At 38.0% G+C, this 22531-nt stretch overlaps 1 protein-coding gene across 24 annotated transcripts in view; it reads right to left on the bottom strand.

Annotated features, from left to right (window-relative positions):
• PARD3 (par-3 family cell polarity regulator) overlaps positions 1–22531 on the bottom strand; it is a 487425-nt gene that overhangs the window by 176590 nt on the left and 288304 nt on the right. For 19 of the 24 annotated variants that reach the window (XR_008429410.1, XM_053935684.1, XM_053935553.1 and 16 more), the window contains 3 exons: positions 16622–16761; positions 14995–15123; positions 11133–11171 (listed from right to left, as the gene is read on the bottom strand). Coding sequence is in view for 23 of the 24 variants with exons in the window: in XM_053935684.1 (XP_053791659.1) it covers positions 11133–11171; positions 14995–15123; positions 16622–16761 (308 nt within the window). In the remaining variant the exon portion in view is untranslated. The remainder of the gene's footprint in view (positions 1–11132; positions 11172–14994; positions 15124–16621; positions 16762–22531) is intronic. The other 5 variants (XM_053935581.1, XM_053935713.1, XM_053935613.1 and 2 more) reach the window with 1 other exon arrangement.

The raw sequence follows: 22531 nt of genomic DNA, 5'->3' as shown, positions 1-22531 counted from the left end.
ATTAATCTGGCCAAATTTTCATAATCTCAGGAACATGCCACCTCTGTTTCTGACAGTGATTTTATACCAACTTTTCCCACATCACTGATCTATTTGCTAAGCTCATTCATATGAGTGAGAAGACGTATGAGAGAAGTTAACACGTGCCTGCTGAGCTGTCCCTGTTTCTTAAGTTTTCAGGAAATGCAAACACAGCCTATGGCAAAGATAGATGTGAAAGCCATGTGGAGTACAGCAGACTGAGATGATCAATTTGGGCACAAGCATGCTAGTTGTGTCACCACTGACCTAGAAATGCAGTGCAAAAATGTCACATGGGAAGGCAGTCAGACTGCTGAGAGAGCTGCAACAGCTGAGGGAAGAAAAACAGGAGCTCTATCTTTTCCCACTTGGTTAAAAGCGTGAACCTTCATGTGTTCACGAGCCCTCCCCTTTGCACTAGACTCCTTTTGCTTATAACTAAGCACAATGGTTCATCAAAAAAAAAACACCAATAAACCCCCCAAAAATTAAAAAAAAAAACATCTCCTATCAACGTGCCATAGCTAGGCACTAGCTATTCACGTTGTGAATCCCACTATTCAAACACATCTCTTGGCCACACGAAACAGCATGACCAACGCTAGCTGTGAGGAATGGAAAGGTGTATTGTGACCATTGAAAAACACTCTATCTAAAAGGTGTTTCCCAAATTATGGGAAAATTACCCCCCTAATTTTACTGCTTGGCTCACAGAAGCACTAGCTTTAGCATACATGTGAATCCACATTTTGTCGAGCAGCTGCAGAATAAAACAATCTGACACAGATGCATGTTACCTTATAGTTTCTGTAACACTGATCACTTTCACATTCCTTAATAAATAGTAGCAGGAATAAACCTTGTGAGCCAAAAGAGAAATAAAGCCAAGGTAGGATGTATGACTTATCCAGGAAAGCAGATATGCTTATTGAATTTTTCTTTATTACTCTTAACATAAATTTAGAATCAATTTCCCTCTTCCTTCAGTATTTTCTAATCTTCAAACAATCCACCAAAACTTCAGGCAAAGCAGTCTCCCAGGCCTGTCAGGTGCATTTCTAAATGACAAAGGGTCAATTGGAGTGAGTATCTCACAAGAATCCCCAAAGACTTGGCTAATGGCCTCTACCCTACTTCTCTTCAGTGAGACCAAAGAGATGCATTATCAGTTCAGCACTGGTTTTAATGTGAGGTTTATGCTCACTTGTTTCCTGCAATCTTGAATAAGGAAATAAGGCAATATTAGGCTACATACACCTGAGTGTGCAGCCGAAATGTGAGGCCAAAACCTGGAACAAACTACACTGTAGCAGCTGTACATGAGCGAGCAGATCATGCTTATGAAAAAATGAGAAACAGCAGCCTCAGCACTAGATCAGAAGTGCTGAAAGCATGAGAAAATTGCTCAAATCACTTAAGGAAGAAAATTACCATTACTAGGCTATGGCTAAATTTCTTGAGGGACTTCATAGGGTATCTACAGTTTTTCCCACCTAAGCACACTTCATAAAGGAGCCAGTCACAGAGAATGACTGTGAGCAGGAAGATTTTTAGCCTGCTACTATAATATTTTGAACCAAAGTTATAAAGATGAAAACAAAACAAAAAAGCCCCAGCAAAATCTCATAATGACTGAATCCTTTGTTCTCTAAAGCCCTTTAGAGTACAGAAACATTACATGTTCAGCAACTCTCCCCAATCAATATAAAAACAGCTATTATAAAAGAGTAAACTTTGCACTGAAATTGTGTTGAACATTAAGTATTTAAATGTAACAAATCACAGAAATTCCCTAATATGTCCATGAGACAGCATTAAAATGCACAAAAATCTAAAATGCAGCATTAAAAATTTTCAGCTGAGAACACATCACTTCTTAATTGCAGTAGCTTCCATTTGATCTTGTTACTCTCTAAATTAACAGCTTCGCTATGTCAATCAAACACCTCAACACTATTTTCATGATTAGTTGATCTGTAGGAGAAATTTATTCCGTCATGTATTTTGACATGCCAGCAGTAAACATGCAAGCAAAATTATGTACTGTGAACCCTGAATAACAAAATTCAACTCCCTTAAGATTTTTCACACACTATGTCCAAAACAATTAACAGCAGAACAATATTCTGTTCAGACAGAGGCTGCTGAGGAAAAGGTCATCTGAAATGACTTCAGTTGGATGAATGAAGCTGCTCAAGTATGTAATTTATAATAAAAATTTGATTGGTGATAAAATATGTAGGTGACTTTTTTGGCTTCAACATCGTACTTGCATCAATTTATGCTAAACAACATTTGAGATAAGTTTTTCACTTTTTATATACAACATAAATATATTGTAAATTTAAAGATAAACTTCCTGACTAGAGCAAACTTACAGCAGTGTTTTGATATATACAGATTTTAAAAAGCCGTAAGATAAATGGGGGGGGAATTGTTTTTCTCTCCCACATAACATTATTGTCTACATAAGTTCTGATCTGATCATAAAATCAGATTTAATTTTATAAACAACATTAAAATAGATTTCAACAGTTACAGTGCCATTAGTTTTCTCATCATACTACTAACAGCATCTCCTCTTTATCCTTGTATCACAGAATTACAGAATATGTTGACTTGGAAGGGACCTCAAAGATCATCAAGTCAAACTCCTGGCCCTGTACAGGACACCCCAAGAGTCACACCCTGTGCCTGAGAGCATTGTCCAAACGCTTCTGGAACTCTGTCAGGCCGCTGCTGTGACAACTTCCCTGGAGAGCCTGTTCCAGTGTCCAACCACCCTCTGGGTGACTGATACCCAGCCTAAACCTCCCCTGACACAGCTTAAGGCCATTCCCTTAGGTCCTGTCACAGATCACCACAGAGAAGAGATTCGTGTCTGCCCCTCCTCTTCCCCTCATCAGGATGTTGAAGACCACAATGAGGTCTCCCCTTGGTCTCCTCTTCTCCAGGCTGAACAGACCAAGTGACCTCAGCTGCTCCTCACACACCTTTCCCTCAAGGCCCTTCACTATTCTTGTTGCTCTCCTTTGGACACTCTCTAATAGCTTCAGAACTTTCTTATCCTGCAGTGCCCAGAACTTCACACAATTTCCAAGGTGAGGCCACACCAGTGAGGAGCAGAGCACCTCTCTCGACCCGCTGGGGGCTCATGTTTTACACACTATTGCTTGGGACTTCCTCCATTTGCAGGACCTCATCAGGGTTCAGCTGGTGAGTAAGCAGCATGAGATGGGTGAAAACAGAAACTGAACAGCAAAGAAAACCTTCCTCCCACCTAACAGGGGAAGCAATTTGCAGTCAAGTTAGGACAGGTTTCCTAAGTGACTTGCTGCTGCTACAAGTCTGGCAGCCTCTCCAGTGAAGTGCATTCTCTTGCAAGCTTAGACCTGCTGCCTTCTCAGCAGTTATTCAGTCACTGAAACTTGTCTGCACGTTACTTTGTGACTATGTATACAAAAATGTGCTCCTGTTCCCCTTCACAGAGCAAGCAATAAAGCTCTGCCTCTCCAGTTATATATATGAACACATGCACAGGAAAACTTTTACAAGCTTGAATGCACATGTATATGCATGTACACATACAACACACCCTTACATGTGTGTATATATATACACCACAACGATGAGATTCATATGACTAATTAACTACAGCACAAACACTACCTAATAACTTGAATGACCCCATTCACTATTCAATTTACCTGTCTCAAGTTCCGTTGTGTCCAGCCTTCTAACATTACAGTCCTGTTAGCCACTGTTTAAATACTATTTTGTTAATCTATCAACCTTTTGTCTCACAAACGTGTCTTCTCTCTTTACAATTTATCCAGATGGAAAACCTGAAGTTCTCAAAAGATGAGTTTGGTGCATATAAGAGCTCTCTAGGAAGTGTAGGCTGTAATACTACTGGAAATTTCAAAATCCCAAGTTTAGTCATTGGGTTCCAATAATAGGGAATTCCAACCTAACATAACAGCTTTTCCCAAAATATTTTCAGTCTTTAGAAGATTTTAATAGAGCATCCATTATTTAATTATTTCTTATAAGGTACCCACAATACTAAGGAATCATGAGCCCTATAGTTTGGGAAACCAGTAAAACTTGTCTCTGTATTATTGTAACAAAACAGAATGCAGCAGGATATATGCAAGAGAGGAGATTTCACTTAGCTATTGTGCAAAGACATTCTTAACATCAGGGGTGACTCAAACTGTTTTGTCCTTCAAGTTAAGTGGGTGACACTGCTGTCTTACCAGGCCACCCTCTAAACTGAGGTACACAAAAAAATCATGACTCACTCTCATCCTATGCCATGATATATACAAATGTAGAACACATTAAACAAACACCTCTAAGGAAAAAAAACAGCTTCTTTGGTCAACAACTGTTTTGTGGGGGTGATGTTTAGTACTTATAAAAATGTACTGTATTACTGCTGGAGGTACTGAAAACAGAGCAATGTAGGTGGCCTGAAACACACCTTCCCAACAACAGCTGAGGGATCTCCTTGGGAGGAGTAACGGAGAGCTGGTGCATTCCACCATGGGTAGGCATTAAAGAAAAATATAATTAGAGCAACTCCATCAGCAGAGAAAATCCAGCCTACTGATCCAATAGTGGCATGCACAGTCCAACCCAGTTTTCTCCTGAAATACAAGACCATTTATCTTTTTTCTTTTTTTTTTATCAAACGGTTGTGTTGCATTATAGGTTTTGAGGACCTAAATGACTACTTACCGGATTATAAAATTATACAGGGCTCAAGCCAACTAAACAACCAGAATTCTTATGCTTGCTTTCTTTTCCTTTCACTTCCTAGACTAAGAATTTTAATATCTGTCATATGTTAGATAAACACTAATGAATCTTATTTGCTCATATACAGGGACTCATTATTCATATTAGTAAAGTTAATATGTCACATCTGGCAAAGATTGCATTCATTCAAATCAAACACCAGCTGCTAGATATCAAAAACTAGATCTGAATTCTGAGATTTTATGGGAAATGTGCTCTGCTTTAATCTTAATCCCATCAAGGAAGAGTTTTTTGTGTATTAGATATGGATTAACTTTAGTGAGTATTTATAGGCAAAAATGCTAGTTCATGAAAGTACTGTAAAACAGCCCCACTGCATTTCCTGTTATGTCCATTTTAAGGATTTAATTTAATATCAAAAAAGATGTTCCACATGCAAAAAATAACTTCAGTTTAAAAGTTTGGATGGATTAAGATATGATTTAGGAAGAAATTAAATGCTTTTTCAAAGCACAAAAAATTCTAGCATGTGATTTTCATTTAGAATGGAAATCAAAGCTCTGTAAAAGCCCATTTTTAAGCACATCCACATGTTTGTTACTTTTCCCTATAACAAGTCCATTGCTTGTCTATTCTTACATTACTCTCCCTAATGCCAACACTCTGATCTGGGCTGTCATAGAAACTGGTTTAATCAAATGAGATTCCACATTTCAAAAACTGATACACCATTAAAATTACATTCTATTGGTTCTTAATCTCAGAACTTTTCACAGGCACCAGTCTGTTGCAGGTACCATAATGACTGTACTTTATTTAGGCCAACATACTATGTTCAAAACTGCTGTTCTATTCAAACTTCGTGTTCCTACTGTATGTCCTGAAACAAAAACATATGATTGTAATGCTAACCCCATTTCTTTACACTTTGCTTATCCTAGAGAAGTGAAAACCAAGGGATTAGGTACACAGTAGGTGTCTGTTCTGCCAAAGAAACCTATAAAGTTACAGCTCTCTGCAGTATCCCTTCTTCAAGAAAAACTTCAATGCCCAACACACTAATGACAGAGATCCCTAAAAATCCTTATACTTCTCTCACTGGCCTATCGGATTTACAAGACCTGAAAGACTAAAGAAAGAGATAGTGTCTGGAAAAGACAGATAGGAAGAACAAGCTGAAAAAGAAATAATGCCTTTGTAGAAATCCATGGCAGGAAACACATTCCCCATGAAGTAATGCCAGTATGGAGCACCTCAGGGGGATCTGTGTCTCACATCTATTTCTGCTGCAAACTTTCAGGCAACTATGGCAAACCATTTAATCTCACTATTTTCCCTGCATTTAATATCAAGGGAGAATCAACACAAAGAGTCTAATGGCAATGATGCAATAAAACTAGGTTTGCTCCAAATCAACAAGTTTGTACACACAGGTGTGGCTTCTGGATGACTCTGCAATGGTGGCACTAAGACAACCCTGTCACAGTGGAGGGACATGTTATGTTGTCTCAGATGAAACTGAGAATTTTTCAGCAAGTGTCTTCAATGCCAGTCTTCAGAAGGCAGCCACAGGCTCCCTATGGTGCTGCACAAAGCCAGTTTAAGCGTGCCACAGCACATCTCAGGTAAATCACCAGCTGCCAACAGTCAAAACTGAGCCTGAGGGTCAGTACTAAGTACTGCATTATGCAGAAGCTTATGTGGCTTATCACTGAATGTTCCAGGAAATTCAGACTGGTCAAAAAGCATTCATGATCAGAGCCACTTAACTGTTATATTAATTATTCAGTAGGAATTAATGTCTTATCACAAGTCATAAATGTGCCAGAACATGCTATTTAATACTAGAGTATCTCCTATGGTAAAAGATTGAAACTACAACAGTACCTTGCAGAAATCACACATTCACTACCTATTTCTTTCATATGGGCAGTGATCTAAATCTTGATTAAAATTATTAGCTGAAACCACTCAAAATTGCATTAAAAATGCTTTTAAAACATTGTAATCACCCTTGTGCCTCATACCATTAGAAGGTAAAAAGGTACAAAAATATATGCATTCCTACAGCATTCCTAAGCATCAAGGAGGAAATAACAGCATCAGCTTAATCATCAGTCAGACATATCCTCTTTCAATAAAATCATTCTGTAGCTATTGATAACAACACTGCTGGTGGTATAGTCTGACATTAGTCCATCTATGATCTTGGCTCAATGTTCAGACATTTGAACCACCAAGCTGAAGTTCTATATAGGTACTAAATAGGAAGTGGTGGGAACTTATTACAGCTTTTAAAAAATATCTCTGGATGCATCCCCAGTGACTAGGTATCTTGAAGTAATACAAACAGCTTCTGAGCAAAAGACAAACACACACGCACTCAGAATACATCCTCTTAAAGCTCAACACTGACTGTGATTTTTTTCCACATGAATTTTGTATCTAATAATCAATACAAATAATGTATTTCTAGGCATTTTCCTAGTATTGCCTCTCATACTCACAATATGAAAACTTATGAACAAAAAGCATACAAAAGTAACTATTCATTAGTTCTGACAAAATGCCTCTGACCAGCATCACCCCTTTCCTACAGGCAAGGAATTCTTGCATAAAAAGGGTAGCTAGCTAATTTACTCAGAATAACACAGAGAAGAATATGGCAAGAACAGCAATTGGATCTGAAAAAACACAGTGATCAAAATGAAATTTAGATAGTAACTGGAATATCAAATGTTTGAGTTCAGAAGAAAATAAAAAGCAATCCCATTTGCAATTTCTATCAGTGCTGCTAATCATTTATATATTGTTCCAACACACCAGCCACTCTTGTTATGTCACTGTTACGAATCCTGCACTCACTTAAATTCATAACATTCTGCTCACTTACAGCAATTTGACAGAAAAACAAATGAGAAAAGAAAACTGAAGCTTTTCCATGATGCTGAGTGCAATAATCATTAAATGAAATCCTGAATTCTAACTCTGAATCTCTTCTTATCAATAGACAACACTCCTTAGAAAATACTTACTCATATGATAATTATTATTTTTCTAGCATTATGCTTAACAGGAAAGTTAACTTGCTGGTTCTGAATTCAGAAAACTAAGAGTGAATGACAATTGTAAAAGCAAAATATTACTGAAACACTATCAACCTTCAAAGAGTATGAGGAAAAAATTAATTGGCAGATGTTTTACATAGCATAATTAACAGTTCATTTCAATGCACTGTAACAGGATTAAGATAATTATGCTTAGAAACAGAAATGTAATAATGATAAATTACTAGTTTTTTCATATTACAGGCAATCTCCTACATTCTAAATAATCACCCTGTTTAGCAATAGGTGCATCTGTTCCATGCTGTCATCAGCTATACAAATGGCACAAACTCATGGCTGGGTGAAACAACCTTTCAACCAAGATACAGGAGATTTCCTCGTTTCATGAGGAAGCAGAGCGATGGCTCTGTCCATAAGCAAAGAAGAAAGTAAAAACACCAGTCCTGTTTTCACCAGGGAACAGTTACTGGATAGAGGCTGAAGCTGCATCAGCAATTTGCATTTCTTTTGTAAAACTGGAGAGCAGAGCTTAAATTGTGTGAGCCTCTCAAATTACAAGATCTTCTTATATGGAAGTTTAAGATTGAGAATCTGTATTCTGTGATGGTGCATAAAAAAACTGAATTCATATGCTTTCTTATATGGGCTGTAAAGGATAACTCTGTCAAGGATTTCAGGCCACAAATTACGAAAAAAAATTATCTTCAAGATTTTCTTTTATTACCTCTCTGAGGACTAACTACTGCATCCAAGTGCCACAATATTCATGCAAACCATTTCAAAGTAACAGTTACATGAAGGTAACCCCTTAGTAAAGAATGATAAGTTGGGCTTGATATTTTGTGATTTTATTTCAGGCCTTCTTCTTTCAAAGGAGTTCTTTTTTTCCATTTTTTTTTTTCAAAGGTGCATTTTCCTTCTATTTCTCCACAAAGACATAACAACAACAAAAAAAAAAAAAAAAAAAAACCACAACCACTTTGCCTTCAAATGAAAAACAGACTTGCATTCCACCTCTCTCATTTCTGTAGCTTCACTGCCTTCATCATGCTCTTTTGTTGGTTTTGGTTTTTTTTGCTTTGCTTTCAACTATCAAGTCCTTGACACTTGGGAGACTAAAACCTCACTACTAACAGGACAAAGATCAGAGCAGGCACAGAAACAGAAATTGCGAGATTAGAAATCTCAAAAACCTGAAAAGTAGACAGAGGAGAAATAAATAGGTATCGAAGCAGGACCAAGGAGAATAAAGGAAAGCAAAGAGAAATACTTTCAAAAATAATAATAAAGAATGTGTGACTGTATTATTAATGTGCCGCTCAGGAAAATGATTTCTGTAAAATTGAAGTATCACACTTATCCAAAGCTAAGTAGATTGGAACAAGGGACATAAGTGCAAAAGCATTGTGCATTACAAATACCCAGCCAAACCTTTCACATTTTGTCCCTTTTTTTATTCACATACTGGAGTCGGTAAATATAAAGAGACCTGGTGTTCCTACTATCAAGCACGGTTGTTCTGAGCCTTTAAATAACTAACAAAAAATCCCAACGCATAAAGAATGAAAAACACAAGACATTAGCCAAATTTTTTTGTATTGAACAAGTTTCTAGCTTCATTCCCTCAGTAACCATATGTTACTCAGTCTTCATATGTTTTCCAATTCACTTCCATATTTTCAAGGCTTGCTAAGGCTTTCTAGCTGTTTTTTCCAGAAATCTCTAGCTACTCATACACCCCCTGTCCCTCCTGCAATCTCCTGATTAACAAGCATTTTTTACACCACATCTAAAGACAGCAAATGGGAGATACCTATTTTATTTTGTTCTTTCCTTAGATGAAGTTAGAGTGCTGGTTCCAAGAATGCCAAAGAAGGGGTTTCACCACGGAATTTGCTACAAAACATTAACTTTGCAACAGATGAGCAACTGATTTCTACAAACACCTTGTAGGCAATCTGCTTTATCTTAATGAGCTTTCAGGGTGGAATTTCAACTCCTAAAACCAGGATATTATAAGGCTGCACCCACAAATTATGGTATTCGATTCTCAATGGTATTCAATTACAGATAGAAGTAGTATCCTGGGCTTTGATCTTTGATCTCCTTACCTATCAGCAGTACGTGGTAAGAAAATATCAAGGTAAAAATATACATCCTCTAATGAGATGCAGTAAAGAGATACCGCAAGGCGTGTCTGAAACAGTGATACACCCACAGTTTTGGAGAGCCCTTAAGCAGATGTTTTTTAGAGAGGACACTAAAATCCAGAAGGATAGAAGTGAATATTGCCAACATTTAACTCAATTTCCCATTTTTACAGTTACATTCCATTGGCCAGAAAAATTAATACTATCAACCAACATACCCCTGATTACCTCACTGAGTTGGCTCTTATGTATCTTTACCTAGTCCTGACTTTCTTTTAATTCCAGACACCATCTTACCATTGCTAGTAATAACATTCTGAATTATCTAGACAAGCTCTTTTTGTTTTTCAGCAGCCTAACTCGTTTCAAATCCCAACATGAATCTTCTAAATTTCTCCATAACCTGATTTATTATTTAATTTTAAAATAGGTACCTAACTGAATGGAGTTTCTTGAATCACGTTTTTAACTAAGATCCAGTATATCTTTAAGGTAATATATTATTGTTATATTCTCTGTTGATATTTCATAAAGTATACCTTTTATTTTAGACAAACTTGTTAGAGGTATTAGTGTATTGTATATTGGACTGATCATGTTCCACTGATTAAAATGAGATATATTAATATTACACAACCTCGATCTAGAGCCTCACTGGAATATCACCTGTTGCAGCCCTAAAAATGTTAAATTTAATACTACTTCCATATAGTTTCTTAAAAATAGGTAACAATGGTTTGCTATGAGGATACAATTAAGACTTAAATCCCACTTGACTAATTTCTGTGTTTGTATCTCAGATTTCTGTCATATAATCATGATTTAAACAATTAGCTTCAATATGTAACCCAAGCTAAAGTCTACTCTTATCATTTAGCTTTCGGCCTTTGGCTGTATGTAAGAGATGTAATTTTAAATAGCACTTGAACATATGTAGTAAGAGAATTGTGTATAATTTTCAAACAGTATTTGAAATTACATTAAAAAATGCATTTAAAATGTAAAGCTACAGAGAGCCATCTACAGTATATAAGGTGAAAGAAGAATCTGTAGAACTTTGATGGAGAAGTGCCATATCAATTTGAAAACATTTGGGAGTCTTCCAGTATGGAAAAGACAAAGCTCTTACCGTTTCCTTTGGAATTTGTGACTGGCTTTGTTCTGCATTCTAAAGGAAGTAAAAAAAATAAATAAGAACACAACTACATACGACACATACTATCTAACAGCAAGGGGATAAACAAAGATCTCTAATTCTGAAGTGAAGTGGTAATAAAAAATGAAGCATGTTCGTCACACCCCTGACTGAAATTTGTATAAACAATCACTACATGAGAAGTGAACAGAAATAATTCCAGGGTCCTTATGGTACATGCACCTGACTCTACCTGGCTGTGAGGGTGGTGACTGTCTGGCCCAGGAAGAACCACAACTGCTTGCACCATTTTCTGGCTGGTGGAAAGTTCTCATTCAGGGAAGTTCCCCCCTGGCTTTTCCCTTCTACTTTGAAGTTTTCAGAGAATGACCTCAGCAGTCCAGATGAACCCTTCCAAATATTTTAAATAAGTACCTATTTTTAAAAAAATCTCATTAGGAAGGGATTCCCCTTTTGAGCATGTTTGGATGAACTAGAACCGCAGCTCTGCATACCCCAGGAGAGGAGGATGTATTCAGTTCACCAGAGAAGGGACCCTCCTGTACTTTGCATTCCCCACCTGTGTCTCAGGGCACATAAGGCAAACACACACCATTGGAAAATGCATCCCACAACCAATTCTGGAAACACATATAAGGAACTATGGCTCTTCCAAGCCCACACCCACCTATATTAAAACCCATTTGAGAACTCAGGAGACACCTTAATACTGGCTGATCACTTTTGGGCTAACCAGCTATTTCTTTCTATTCTGCTGGGCCCTAATGAAATGCTAGGGTTTACTGGACATTTTTGTTTTTGGCTGTTTTGCAGGACAATCAAATGATAAAGCACAAAAATGCAGTGGCAAAGCAGTAAAACAATTTTACATAATAGCTTCAACCTGAAGCCAACAACCAGTAAGAAAAAAATGAAGACATCTACAAGGAAAATGTAAAGGTCCCACATGTACCAATGGGCATATTAATTCTTAGGGTACTGGAGACTAATGCTGCCAGCCAGTATCTGCTGGCACTGAGAATATAGCTCAAAAGCTAAATAACCTAAGTCAATCCTTCAGAGGATTCATACAGTCAGTAGCAGCTCTAAGTGTGAGGTAACCACAGTGCTCCAGGAGCTCTACTAAACGAGAATAATCCTTGGCCCTTTTATAAAAAGAGGGGGCAGGGAGGAAAGGCTGTTAGGAGATAATGTGTCTCTAGCTCATGTCAGTGTGGACAAGCCCTAATACATTACCTATCTGGCATTAGGTAACTGTGGAAGGAATAAAATGCCCAGTATTCTGGAGAAACATGGTCATTCTTCCAGATCTCACTAATTACAAAAGCTGACTTCTTCCAACTTGATTTTATTCCCTGCTTCCACATTTCCTCACTTTTATCATGCTCTGCTGCACTGGATCATCACACACACATACCTGACCTGATCCACACAAGTTTCAGAGATCCCATACCAACCTAAACGGGCTCAGCTTAACAATCCCCTAAGTTTTAGCTAAAATTACACATTTTCATAATAACAGCAATATTAAACTCCTTAACTTTCCTGAAGTTTATTACCTTCACTTAAAATGAAACCCTAAGATGTTTAATTTTTTTTCAAAAGTCATTCAAGCCATAACCCAAAACATAAAACATAAAATCCAAACACCTGTTTTATTGAGGTTATTATCTATACAAACGTTGGCAAATAAAAATGGTTTTAATAGTGAATGTTCTCAGTAAGCAACAGCAAGTCCTGCCCTTAATAAGATGGATAACATCAAATAACATGATTTTCTACATATGGTTTCTGAGACACATCTCATTCACTTAATATTTTAAAGCACACAAATGTAGAAAATATAAGAGAAATAGGGGATGGATGCAAAGACAAATTGCTCTTAAGTGGCCAGAGAAGGTCAGCATGTGAAAAAGATGAATGGACATGATTTCAGCTCATTCTCCTCCCTACTTCAAAATTAATGTCCTTTCTTTTTTTCTTAGCTTTTTTGTTTGGTTGATTGGGTTTTTTTTATTTGTTTTGGGTTTTTTCAATAAGCCAGTAAAAGTCAGTGAGAGGAGCTGGTTGAAAAGACTTGCTTTATTTTTTTTAAGGATTATTTCTTACCAGAGAAGAAAGAACAGCCTTTATGATGACTTTTAGTTCAACACCTTCCCCAGCAATTCTGCTCCTGCTCTTTGACAGCAGTCAGCAGTGCATACCTAAGAGTTCCTCATGTCAGAATGCAAACAAACAAATCCTTATGCAACAGAGGATCATTAGATACATGTACTGTCAGATCCTCACAATACCATTTGTTCAACTGGAGCTGCAGAAAAACACACCAGTTCTGATCTGATCTCATTACACAGTGCAAAGCTACCTGACACAGCCACAGCAAGGTTTGGCTTCCCCATGCTGGACTTTGCCAAAGTAGTTGACAGGCTATTGCCTGAGCCACAGCAGGGAGGCTGCTGAGCTTGAACTCCTTCAAAGGGGCTGACTTCTTGTTATTTTAAAACTAGATAATGTATTGCTATTAAATCTCTGCATTACTTACACCATATATTTGTTTACAATTATTTAAACAAAATCTCATGTCAAAATATGCATTAAAACTTCCTCATTTTACAACAGAAATAATATACACAAAATTAAGATATTTTCTTACTTCTAAGTTTATTTAGAAATCTCAAAAAACATTTTCATTCACCTTTATGGAAGATAGCAATGCCATGGAAATTGTACCACAGGAACTTATAAACAGATTGCTTTCACTGTTACAGTGATAAGGAAGGGTGTAATAGGATTTCAAATTTTTATTTCTCTTCACTTTATGACAGCTTTCACTTCAGTACTTGAAGGCATGTTCCAAGAATTTTAAGGTAAAAGTTGGTTCATTTTCAACCTTCCCTGACACTTTGACTTCCTAAGTTTAATGGCAGTTTTGAAAAGTAAAAGGCTAATGTTTTGTATCTTGAAATGGCTAAACAAAAATTCATTTTCTTTGCATTCAAACTAACACAAATCCAATAGAAAAATGAAGTTATTAATTCATTGTACTTATATTTGTCTGTCTTCTCACAATAATGCAGCCAAGTAAGTTATTTTAGAGTTGTATAAAGCTACAATAATACAAATAATAAATAACTTCAGCAGTTTAACTGAGTACAGAACAAAGTGAGACTGCTACCATTCAGAGTCTACCTTTTCATAACAGAAGCTATCTTGAGTAATTATCAGAGAAATATAAATATACACTAGCAAGTGGAGCAGGTACAGTATGAAACATCATTTCATTCCTATTTAATGTAAATTCCTTAGAAACATCTTCTGAATTGCCTGCTAAATTAATAACGGCAGGGTTTCCATTCCACAGAGATTGCATTTATATTCAAAAAAGGCTACTACTTCTTATATTTTCCACTTTTTGATAGAAAGGTATTTACATATCCTATTTTGGGATAATATTATATGTTTGAGAACATATTAGTGAGCAGGTAGTGGGACAAATGGCAGGCTTTCAAACATAGATTTGTCCTTATGAAAGATATGGAATAATCTACTTGTCTGCATGCATCTAAATAAAGTCTATGCAATAGCTTCTCCTATAATAAACATTTTCACTCAAAATAAAGCTCTCACTTATACATTATCAACAAATACTTAATTCCAATAGCAGATCTTGAAGAAAATAAAAAACATGCATGTAAAATGTTCAAAATAAAGCAAAATAGCTTTTTTCTTTTTTCTTATATTCAGTGCTGGCCATGCATGTTTACTAACAGGAGACGAGATCAAATCAGTTGCTCATACTCATCTAAATCTCTTAGATGCTCTCTATTTTACGCACCAGTTCCCTTGGATGGAATGTTTCTTCCTGTCGAAAAATCAAAAGGGCAACGGTTCCTCCCATCTTGGTACTTCGCAGCAAGGACACAACTTCTTCTTGAGTTTTGCCTGTTAAATCAACTCCATTTACCTGTAACAAAGGAAATGTTAAGACATCAGGAAGACTCCAAAACAGAGAAACCAGCAGACACTTGCAGCAAAAAGTCATGTGAATCATAATATGGGTATTAAAAAACTCTCATTGGAGCAATCTGCTTATTAGCTCACATTACAGCTTTCATTTAATAGAACTAATTAAATGGTCATCCTTGCCATACAAATACAAATAAGCCAGACATTTATGCTTCCCTCCTTTTCAGCAGCTACGGTATAGTCCAGCACACTGTAAAGCCAACTAATCCCATTTACTGGTATTTCTTACAAGAACCTCTGCCAAAATATGCTTCAGCAAAATCAACGTATGATCCCAAACTGGTCCTGTTTCCGCGTGTCTTGGTGCTATATATACCTTCCAAATATATTTAGCACAACAAATTGCAACAAAAGTAGAAAGCAATTGTTTCCCTGTATAACCTTGGCGTTGCTACTCTTGCCTCTGTTCAGTGGTCCAATCCCTTGGCCTCCACATGCCACTGATCAGCACAGGCAGGTAATGGAACACATGCAGCATTTCCCACTGTATGAGCTAATTTCAGTAAGGGAGAAGCCAGAGAAAGAACGAATAATCTCAGGCTTGCCTGCTCAGAAACATTTTGGAAATGAAGGCAAAACAACTAACAGTGTTAAGCAAGGGAGTATGGTGCTCAGAAGTCAGCAAAACATCTTTTTTTCCTCCCCTCATACGAGAGCACAGCTCACACAGTTGAGATGCCATAGCTGTCATCTTAAATGCATCTCAGTCCCCTTCTACCCAAGTCATCTGGGTTACCTTGAATTACAGTAATTACAGGGGGCTATCCTCCAGCAACAATTCAAGATGACTTGGCCAATTTTGCAGTAAAGTGAAGTTAGAGCCCTGAGAGGCAGTTACAGACTCAGCTGTACCTCCGGTGTCATTTGGCTTAGGGACAGTAATGAAGAGCTGTGGGTGGTAACGCATCACTCTAGCTAGATTTGCAGAAAGCTCTCTGCAGTGCACCTATCTAAGAGAAATTTAGTTCCCTTGAGGACATCCTTACTTCAGGAGGGAAGTGGCCTTGATTCTCAGTAGGACTCCCCTCCTCTTATGTCTCTTTCAGTTAATTCACTAAACCTTTCAGGGTATTGCCTCCTATCCTTGGCAACATCTTCAATAATTTCTGGTCTGTCACTCCATGCTGATTTAATTCTACTTACTAGGTAACAATTGCTTTGCTTCAATATATTCCTAAACAGCAAAGCAAGACTATGACACTATATTCACATAAGGACATGTAAAATTATGGTTTTGTAGTATGTCTAGGTCCAGCTCTTCAAACAGTTATGTACTGAAAATGCCCAGCAACTTAATGCCTTACCAAAAAAAAAAGCCAAAAAAAAGGAAAAGAGAGAAAAAGTCCTGTGTAACATAAAATACTATAAGCCTCAAAGTGATATAGTGTGTGGACTCATGCCAAAACACAGACAAGGAACATGTAATATTTCCTCACCTCAATTAATCGGTCTCCAGCTTTTAATCTCCCATCTTGAATAGCTGCACCTCTTGGAAGGATGTTTTTCACATAAATTGGAGCAGAGCCACCAATTGGGACATCTCTTGAAGTAATGCTAAATCCCAAGCCTTCTGTACCTGCATAAGGAATGTACATTACTAGTTAAAATGCACATTTTATATTACATATTATTTTTACCAAGCAGAATGCATGTATACCTCACTGATACAATCCACAAAAATACATATAAGATGCAAGAATTACTTCATGACAAAAAAAGAAAACAAAATATCTACAAGAAAGCTGTAGCTGAAGCACTGAGTCTGGGCACAGGTGGCTCAGCAGGCACTCCCTGCAACTTGCTGTTCTGATGACTTCCAAGTCATTGCCATATTTCTGACTTTCTATTTCAGATGAGCTGAGTGACAAGGAATCAGAACAAAGCATATCTGATATCCTATCACTGTCTTCCCCCTTGTCAATCTGGATCTCATCAATGATCCTTCCTTTTTCCTTTGCAGCTCTTTCAATGGCAACAGTCAGCCGATGCTGCTGGGCATGGGGCTCTGTCAGCTCACTTGTGGACACTGGCAGGTGACAGTACTGGAGCTCAGTGGTCTCATTTCTCCTGTTCTGGGGACCTCAGGCTGTTTTCAGTCAACAGCTCCTCTGCCCCCAGGCTTCACCTCAGCTCTGACTGGGCTCCACCCCACTGTCTGTCCTGCAGGCAGAGAGCAAACCCAGGCTGCCACTTCTGAGGTCCTGCTGCACCTGGATAGGTGACTGACTACATTTGGCCAAGACAGACTGAAGCAAAACAGAGGCACTTAAAATGACCTGGAGAAATGCAGAGTGGGAATCCAGTCAATACAGCAAATGAGGCTTGTGTGTATGTCAGAGAAACTAGTTATACCATCAGTTCTGGGATTCACAAGCTGAGGACAAACAGAAGCCTTTCCTAGCACACAGAAAACCCCTTTGTGATCCTCTTTTAGATACAATCTATCCAATGTTACCAACAACCCCTGAAATGCTACAAAAACCTGCCAATTCGCCCCTCAACATTACACATCAAGCCTATTCAGGACACTTAATGCAGCGTGAAAATAGCTGGCCATCCAGCGGAGAGCCCCTCAACACAGTGTCAGCACCCACAGCTCGCATTTGAAACTTCTCAGAGGCTGTCAAGGCACGTCTACAGTCCAAGTTGCCTTCCTAGGCATACACAGGCCCAGCCTACATTTAAGATGACCTACAGTGGCAACCGGCAGTTAGGACTCAGCAATATCAGGTAGGTCCCTAAAAGCTACAGAGCACACACCTTTGTAAAATCTCATGGGGACAGAAACAAAACTTTTCTGAAACAGCTGCCAGCTACGAACCCTGGGAAGCTTAACACACCCAGTGTGAAAGACACACAACTACTGAACCACTTGAGGTGTTAATGTATTTAAGAAGGAAAAAAAACCAACTGTGCAACAGCAGCCAGAGAGGCGAGTGAGCAAGAGAGCTCTGAAGATCCCAAGGTCAATGCAAAAGAAAAGGAAAGAGGTGCTCCAGCTGCTGGAGCAGAGATTTCCCTGCAGCCCACAGAGAAGATGATGGAGAGGCAGCTGTCCCCCTGCAGTCCATGTAGGTCCCTGGTGGAACAGCCTGTGGAGGACTCCACACCAGAGCAGGAAAATGCCCAAAGGAGTCTGCTCCCTATGGGAAGCCTGCACTGGAGAAGGCTCCTGGCAGGCAGCTGTGGACCCATAGAGAGGAGCCCATGCTGGAGCAGGTTTGCTGGTGGGATCTGTGACCCTGTGGGGGACTGACGCTGGAGCAACCCATTCCTGAAGGACTGACCCCATGAAAGGGACCCACACTGAAACAGTTCTTGGAGACCTGCAGCCTGTGGGTAAGGTTCACCTTGGAAGGACTGTCTCCCATAGAAAGGACCCCACTCTGGAGCAACACAGATTGTTGATTGTGAGAAGTCCTCCCTCTGAGGAGAAAGGAGTAGCAGAGACAACGTGCAATGAACTGACTGCAGCTCCCATTCCCCGTCCCTGTGCACTGCTGGGAGGAGGAGGTAGAGAATTCATGAGTAAAGATGAGTCCAGGAGGAAGAGAGGGGTCAGGGGAACATGTTTTAAGATTTGGTTTTATTTCTCATTACCCTACTCTGATTTGATTGGCAATAAATTAAATTAATTTCCCCAAGTCAAGTTGGTTTCACCCATGACAGTAACTGGTGAGTGATCTCTCCCTGGTCTTATCTCAACCCACAAGCTTTTTGCTGTGTTTCACTTCCCTTGTCCAGCTGAGGAGGGTGAGTGATAAGAGCTGCTTGGTGAGCACCTTGTGTCCATCCATGGTCAACTCACCACAGTGTTACTTAATTTCTGTAAATTAACTAATTTCTGTTGCCTATGTTCAATTGCTAAACCTACTTTCCTAGAGAGCAGATTAATATTCACATGAAAAGAAAGCAGGAGTCAAATATAGTAACCAGTACTCAACATACAGACTTCTGAAATCTGCACAATTGCATTTGATTAAAATTTAGTACAATATATTTCACTATCAAGACAGAAGTCATGCTAAGAAGTAAACTGACACAGGTGACACGACTGGGCGTGACACAAGCTTTTAAAATCTTCATCTTGAACATAACTAAGTGTTCCTGTATATACAGTAAGGACATGTAAATCTTATTGTTTAGGAAATATGGATCAGTTTCTCTAGCCTAATTATTCTGAGACAACTTCCCTTCCTTCTGCAGCATTCAAGACAGATGACATTTTATTTGAAAGTCTTCATCCACTTTGAGGCAAAGATAAAATTTATCTGCGCTGTTACACAGAGATAAAAAAATACTAGATCTCGTAACATCCATATTTTACTTAGGAGACCTCCCAATTTTAATGATGCTTCAAACATTCATAGAGCTCTTTAATCCCCTGCAATATGTGAAGATGATCTGAATAAGGTTTATTTAAGTCACATCTCAGCTTTTTATGGAATTTATCTTTATTCTTATTATAAGGATCAGTGTTGAATACTTCTCTTTGAGTACAGGTTTTGTCTGCTAAAATTTCTAAAGTAATATCAGAACACGAGTGCACTCCCAGGACAATATTTCATTATTAATAAGCTTAATCCCCATTGCCTGATTACAGCATCATTACAGATGTCTGGTTCACACACAGCTCTTCAAACCTCCACGGAAAAAACAGAAGTTGAAATGTTCACATTACAAATGCACACAAGATATAAATTTGGACTGTGGCATTTTCTGCTGTCAAACCTCCAGAAAGTCTTTACCAAATCCTGCAGATCGTCACAAATCCACACTGAGCCCAGATATTAGCAGAAGAAAATTCTAATTACTTATTTCTGTAGAAAGAAGGGGCATCAACTGGGCTGTGTTTTACTGTGCTGCTCTGTACAGCTTTGCATGAGGCAGCTTTTGGGTGCAATTTTCCTTCTACCATTTCTCTGCTTCAGTTGGCCATTCACACCCCATAGCTGCTCTTCCCAGGCTGATACAGCTGCATAAACTACTATGCTTATTATATATAAATTAGATGTTCACAACACTGGGAAATAAATGGATACATCCAACTGAGAACAAAAATAAATATGACTTCTGTGACTGAATTGATTTTAATTTTTTTCTTTTTTTATACACATAACTGATTTAGTTCTCTCCACTCCATTCATTTTGATTCTCCTGTTGATACAAATATATATAAGATCTTAATATCTTCCTGCTGCTAAAATGTTTTCAGTTCTTAGGGTGAAAAACTGCATTATAATAATGAGTGCACTGTGCAAACGTATTGTAGCCTCCTCTGATTTATGCTAGTAATACAGGAGATGCTGGACACACACACAGGCAGAACCACAATGAATAGAAAAGAGAAGAAATTTCCCTATTGTAGAAAAACAGGAGTCACCCTACACAAAGCTAGGAGCTTTACTTTGCAATGTTTAGATTTTTTTGAGCTATGTTCACCTTAATCTCTTCTGGATTTTAAAAAGGATAAATTTTTGAAAGGGTAGAAAACATTTTCTTCCTTCTATAGCTGTCAACTCTGACAATGATCAAATTACACCAAGTGATAATAACATTTAAAAATTACCCACTAATTTGTGTAATTCAAATTCTTAGGCTTCTTTGATAAATCAGCAGCTCTTTCGACAAGTTAGAGTTTACCTTTTTTCTTGAATGTGATGCTGAACACACCTTCTAAAGTCTCATTACCCTCAAGAGCTCAACCAGCTCTGAGCTGAAGACAAAGTAGTTTTAAATTAATAAAAAGGGCAGTTACAATGGTAAAAGATCTATTTTGTACAAACAGAAAAGTGACAGATTTGATGTGTCAGTTGCTGTTTTGGAAGAAAAAATTCCAGTAGCTTTAAGGTAAGGGGGAGAGGAAATCCATTCCTATAATTTAATTAAACATATTTTCAAAATGAACATCATAATTTCATTTGGAAGCAGTCTGATCATAAACTGACAGAATGTTAAAAATTTTATTAAGTTTTACTACAGGTGACTAGACTCTTTTATCTCCCAGAGAAGAAGTGTTTAATTTCTCACTAGCGCTGGGATTACCTTCTTGATTGTGGAAAGAATGTGTTTGACATACCATTTCTCTCTTTCTAAGGCTATCCTTTACAAAAAGTTGTGGGCTCCTCATTCAGCACCAACCACAGGTCTAAATTCTCAGCAGTAAAATGTGCTCCTGGGTAGAAATACAGACCGGATACGATACAAAAAGCCAGGATTACCTCTGCAGTGTTTTCATCCTCTCAAAAGGACACTGGTTCAGAGACCAGTAAAGAACAACTGAAGGACCTACACTGTCAACATCTTGTGATACTTCTCTTACAGCTGTCTTGCCTTTCAGCACTGTAAGCAGTGCTAAAAGTAAATCATGCTCTTCCTTCAAGTCTCATTTAAGAAAATGCATATGAGTTCTCAGGGAGTTCAATACAGATCTCTCTAAATTTTAAACAAAAAACCTACAAACAAAAAATAACAACAAGAAACACTGAAAACTTCACTTCTAAAACAATAGAAAACATCTAAAAACTGGTAATTGAGCACCACATTTTTCGTAGTTATGCAAGAAAGGTAGAGAACATTTCTGTGCAACTTTAACAAGGACAATTCATGTGGGTGAACAGTCCTCAGACTAAAGGACTGTTAGGGGAAAGTGTAGGTTTTTCGTGCAAGACAAAGAACACACTCTCCCTTTTCTGAAACAATAAGCAAGGTTGGTTGCAGATAGAAAACGTGTGTGACACAAAATCCCAAAAAAAAATTTGAAATACAGCATTGCCAGTTAACGAAAGGAGTAGATTATACTGGGATGGAGAATAAGGAGAGAGGTAACATTATAATAAAATGAAGCAGAAGGGCCAAATATTTTCTAATAATAGTCAGAGCAGACACTGCCCTTCCAAGCACTTCAACCCCCTTATTTTTTCACAGGAGATTCTTCCTAAAGATCCAGATACAGATGGATGACTGCTGAACTAATTATCCTAGTGTTCCACATTGGAAACCAGGGTTTTTTTTTTTAAGGACTGAACCTCATGTAAGACTTGAACAGCAAATATGTTCTTACTGTAAGGGGCATCACTAAACTTACCAAGATCATTTTATTGTTCCTAGTTTAAGCCCCATATTTTCAGAATTTGTGCACATGTAGTCAGGCTTAATGTACATGCAAATGACTGCTTAGAAGGCTGACTGCTCAGCTGTCTACAAAATTTCTGCAGTCACATACACAATCAAGACTAATTGCATGCTCATTTTTATGTAGTTGAGTGATTTGGAACAAGTGAGGTTTTTTTTTCCATGTAAAGCTCAGACCACTCAAGAAGATCTTTGATCAACCTAATAGAAAT

Source organism: Vidua chalybeata, chromosome 1, assembly GCF_026979565.1.
Source record: "Vidua chalybeata isolate OUT-0048 chromosome 1, bVidCha1 merged haplotype, whole genome shotgun sequence".
In the NCBI taxonomy this organism is placed as follows: domain Eukaryota; kingdom Metazoa; phylum Chordata; class Aves; order Passeriformes; family Viduidae; genus Vidua; species Vidua chalybeata.
The sequence above is the reverse complement of the archived record's forward strand: the minus strand, read 5'-3'. Positions and strand labels throughout refer to the sequence as shown.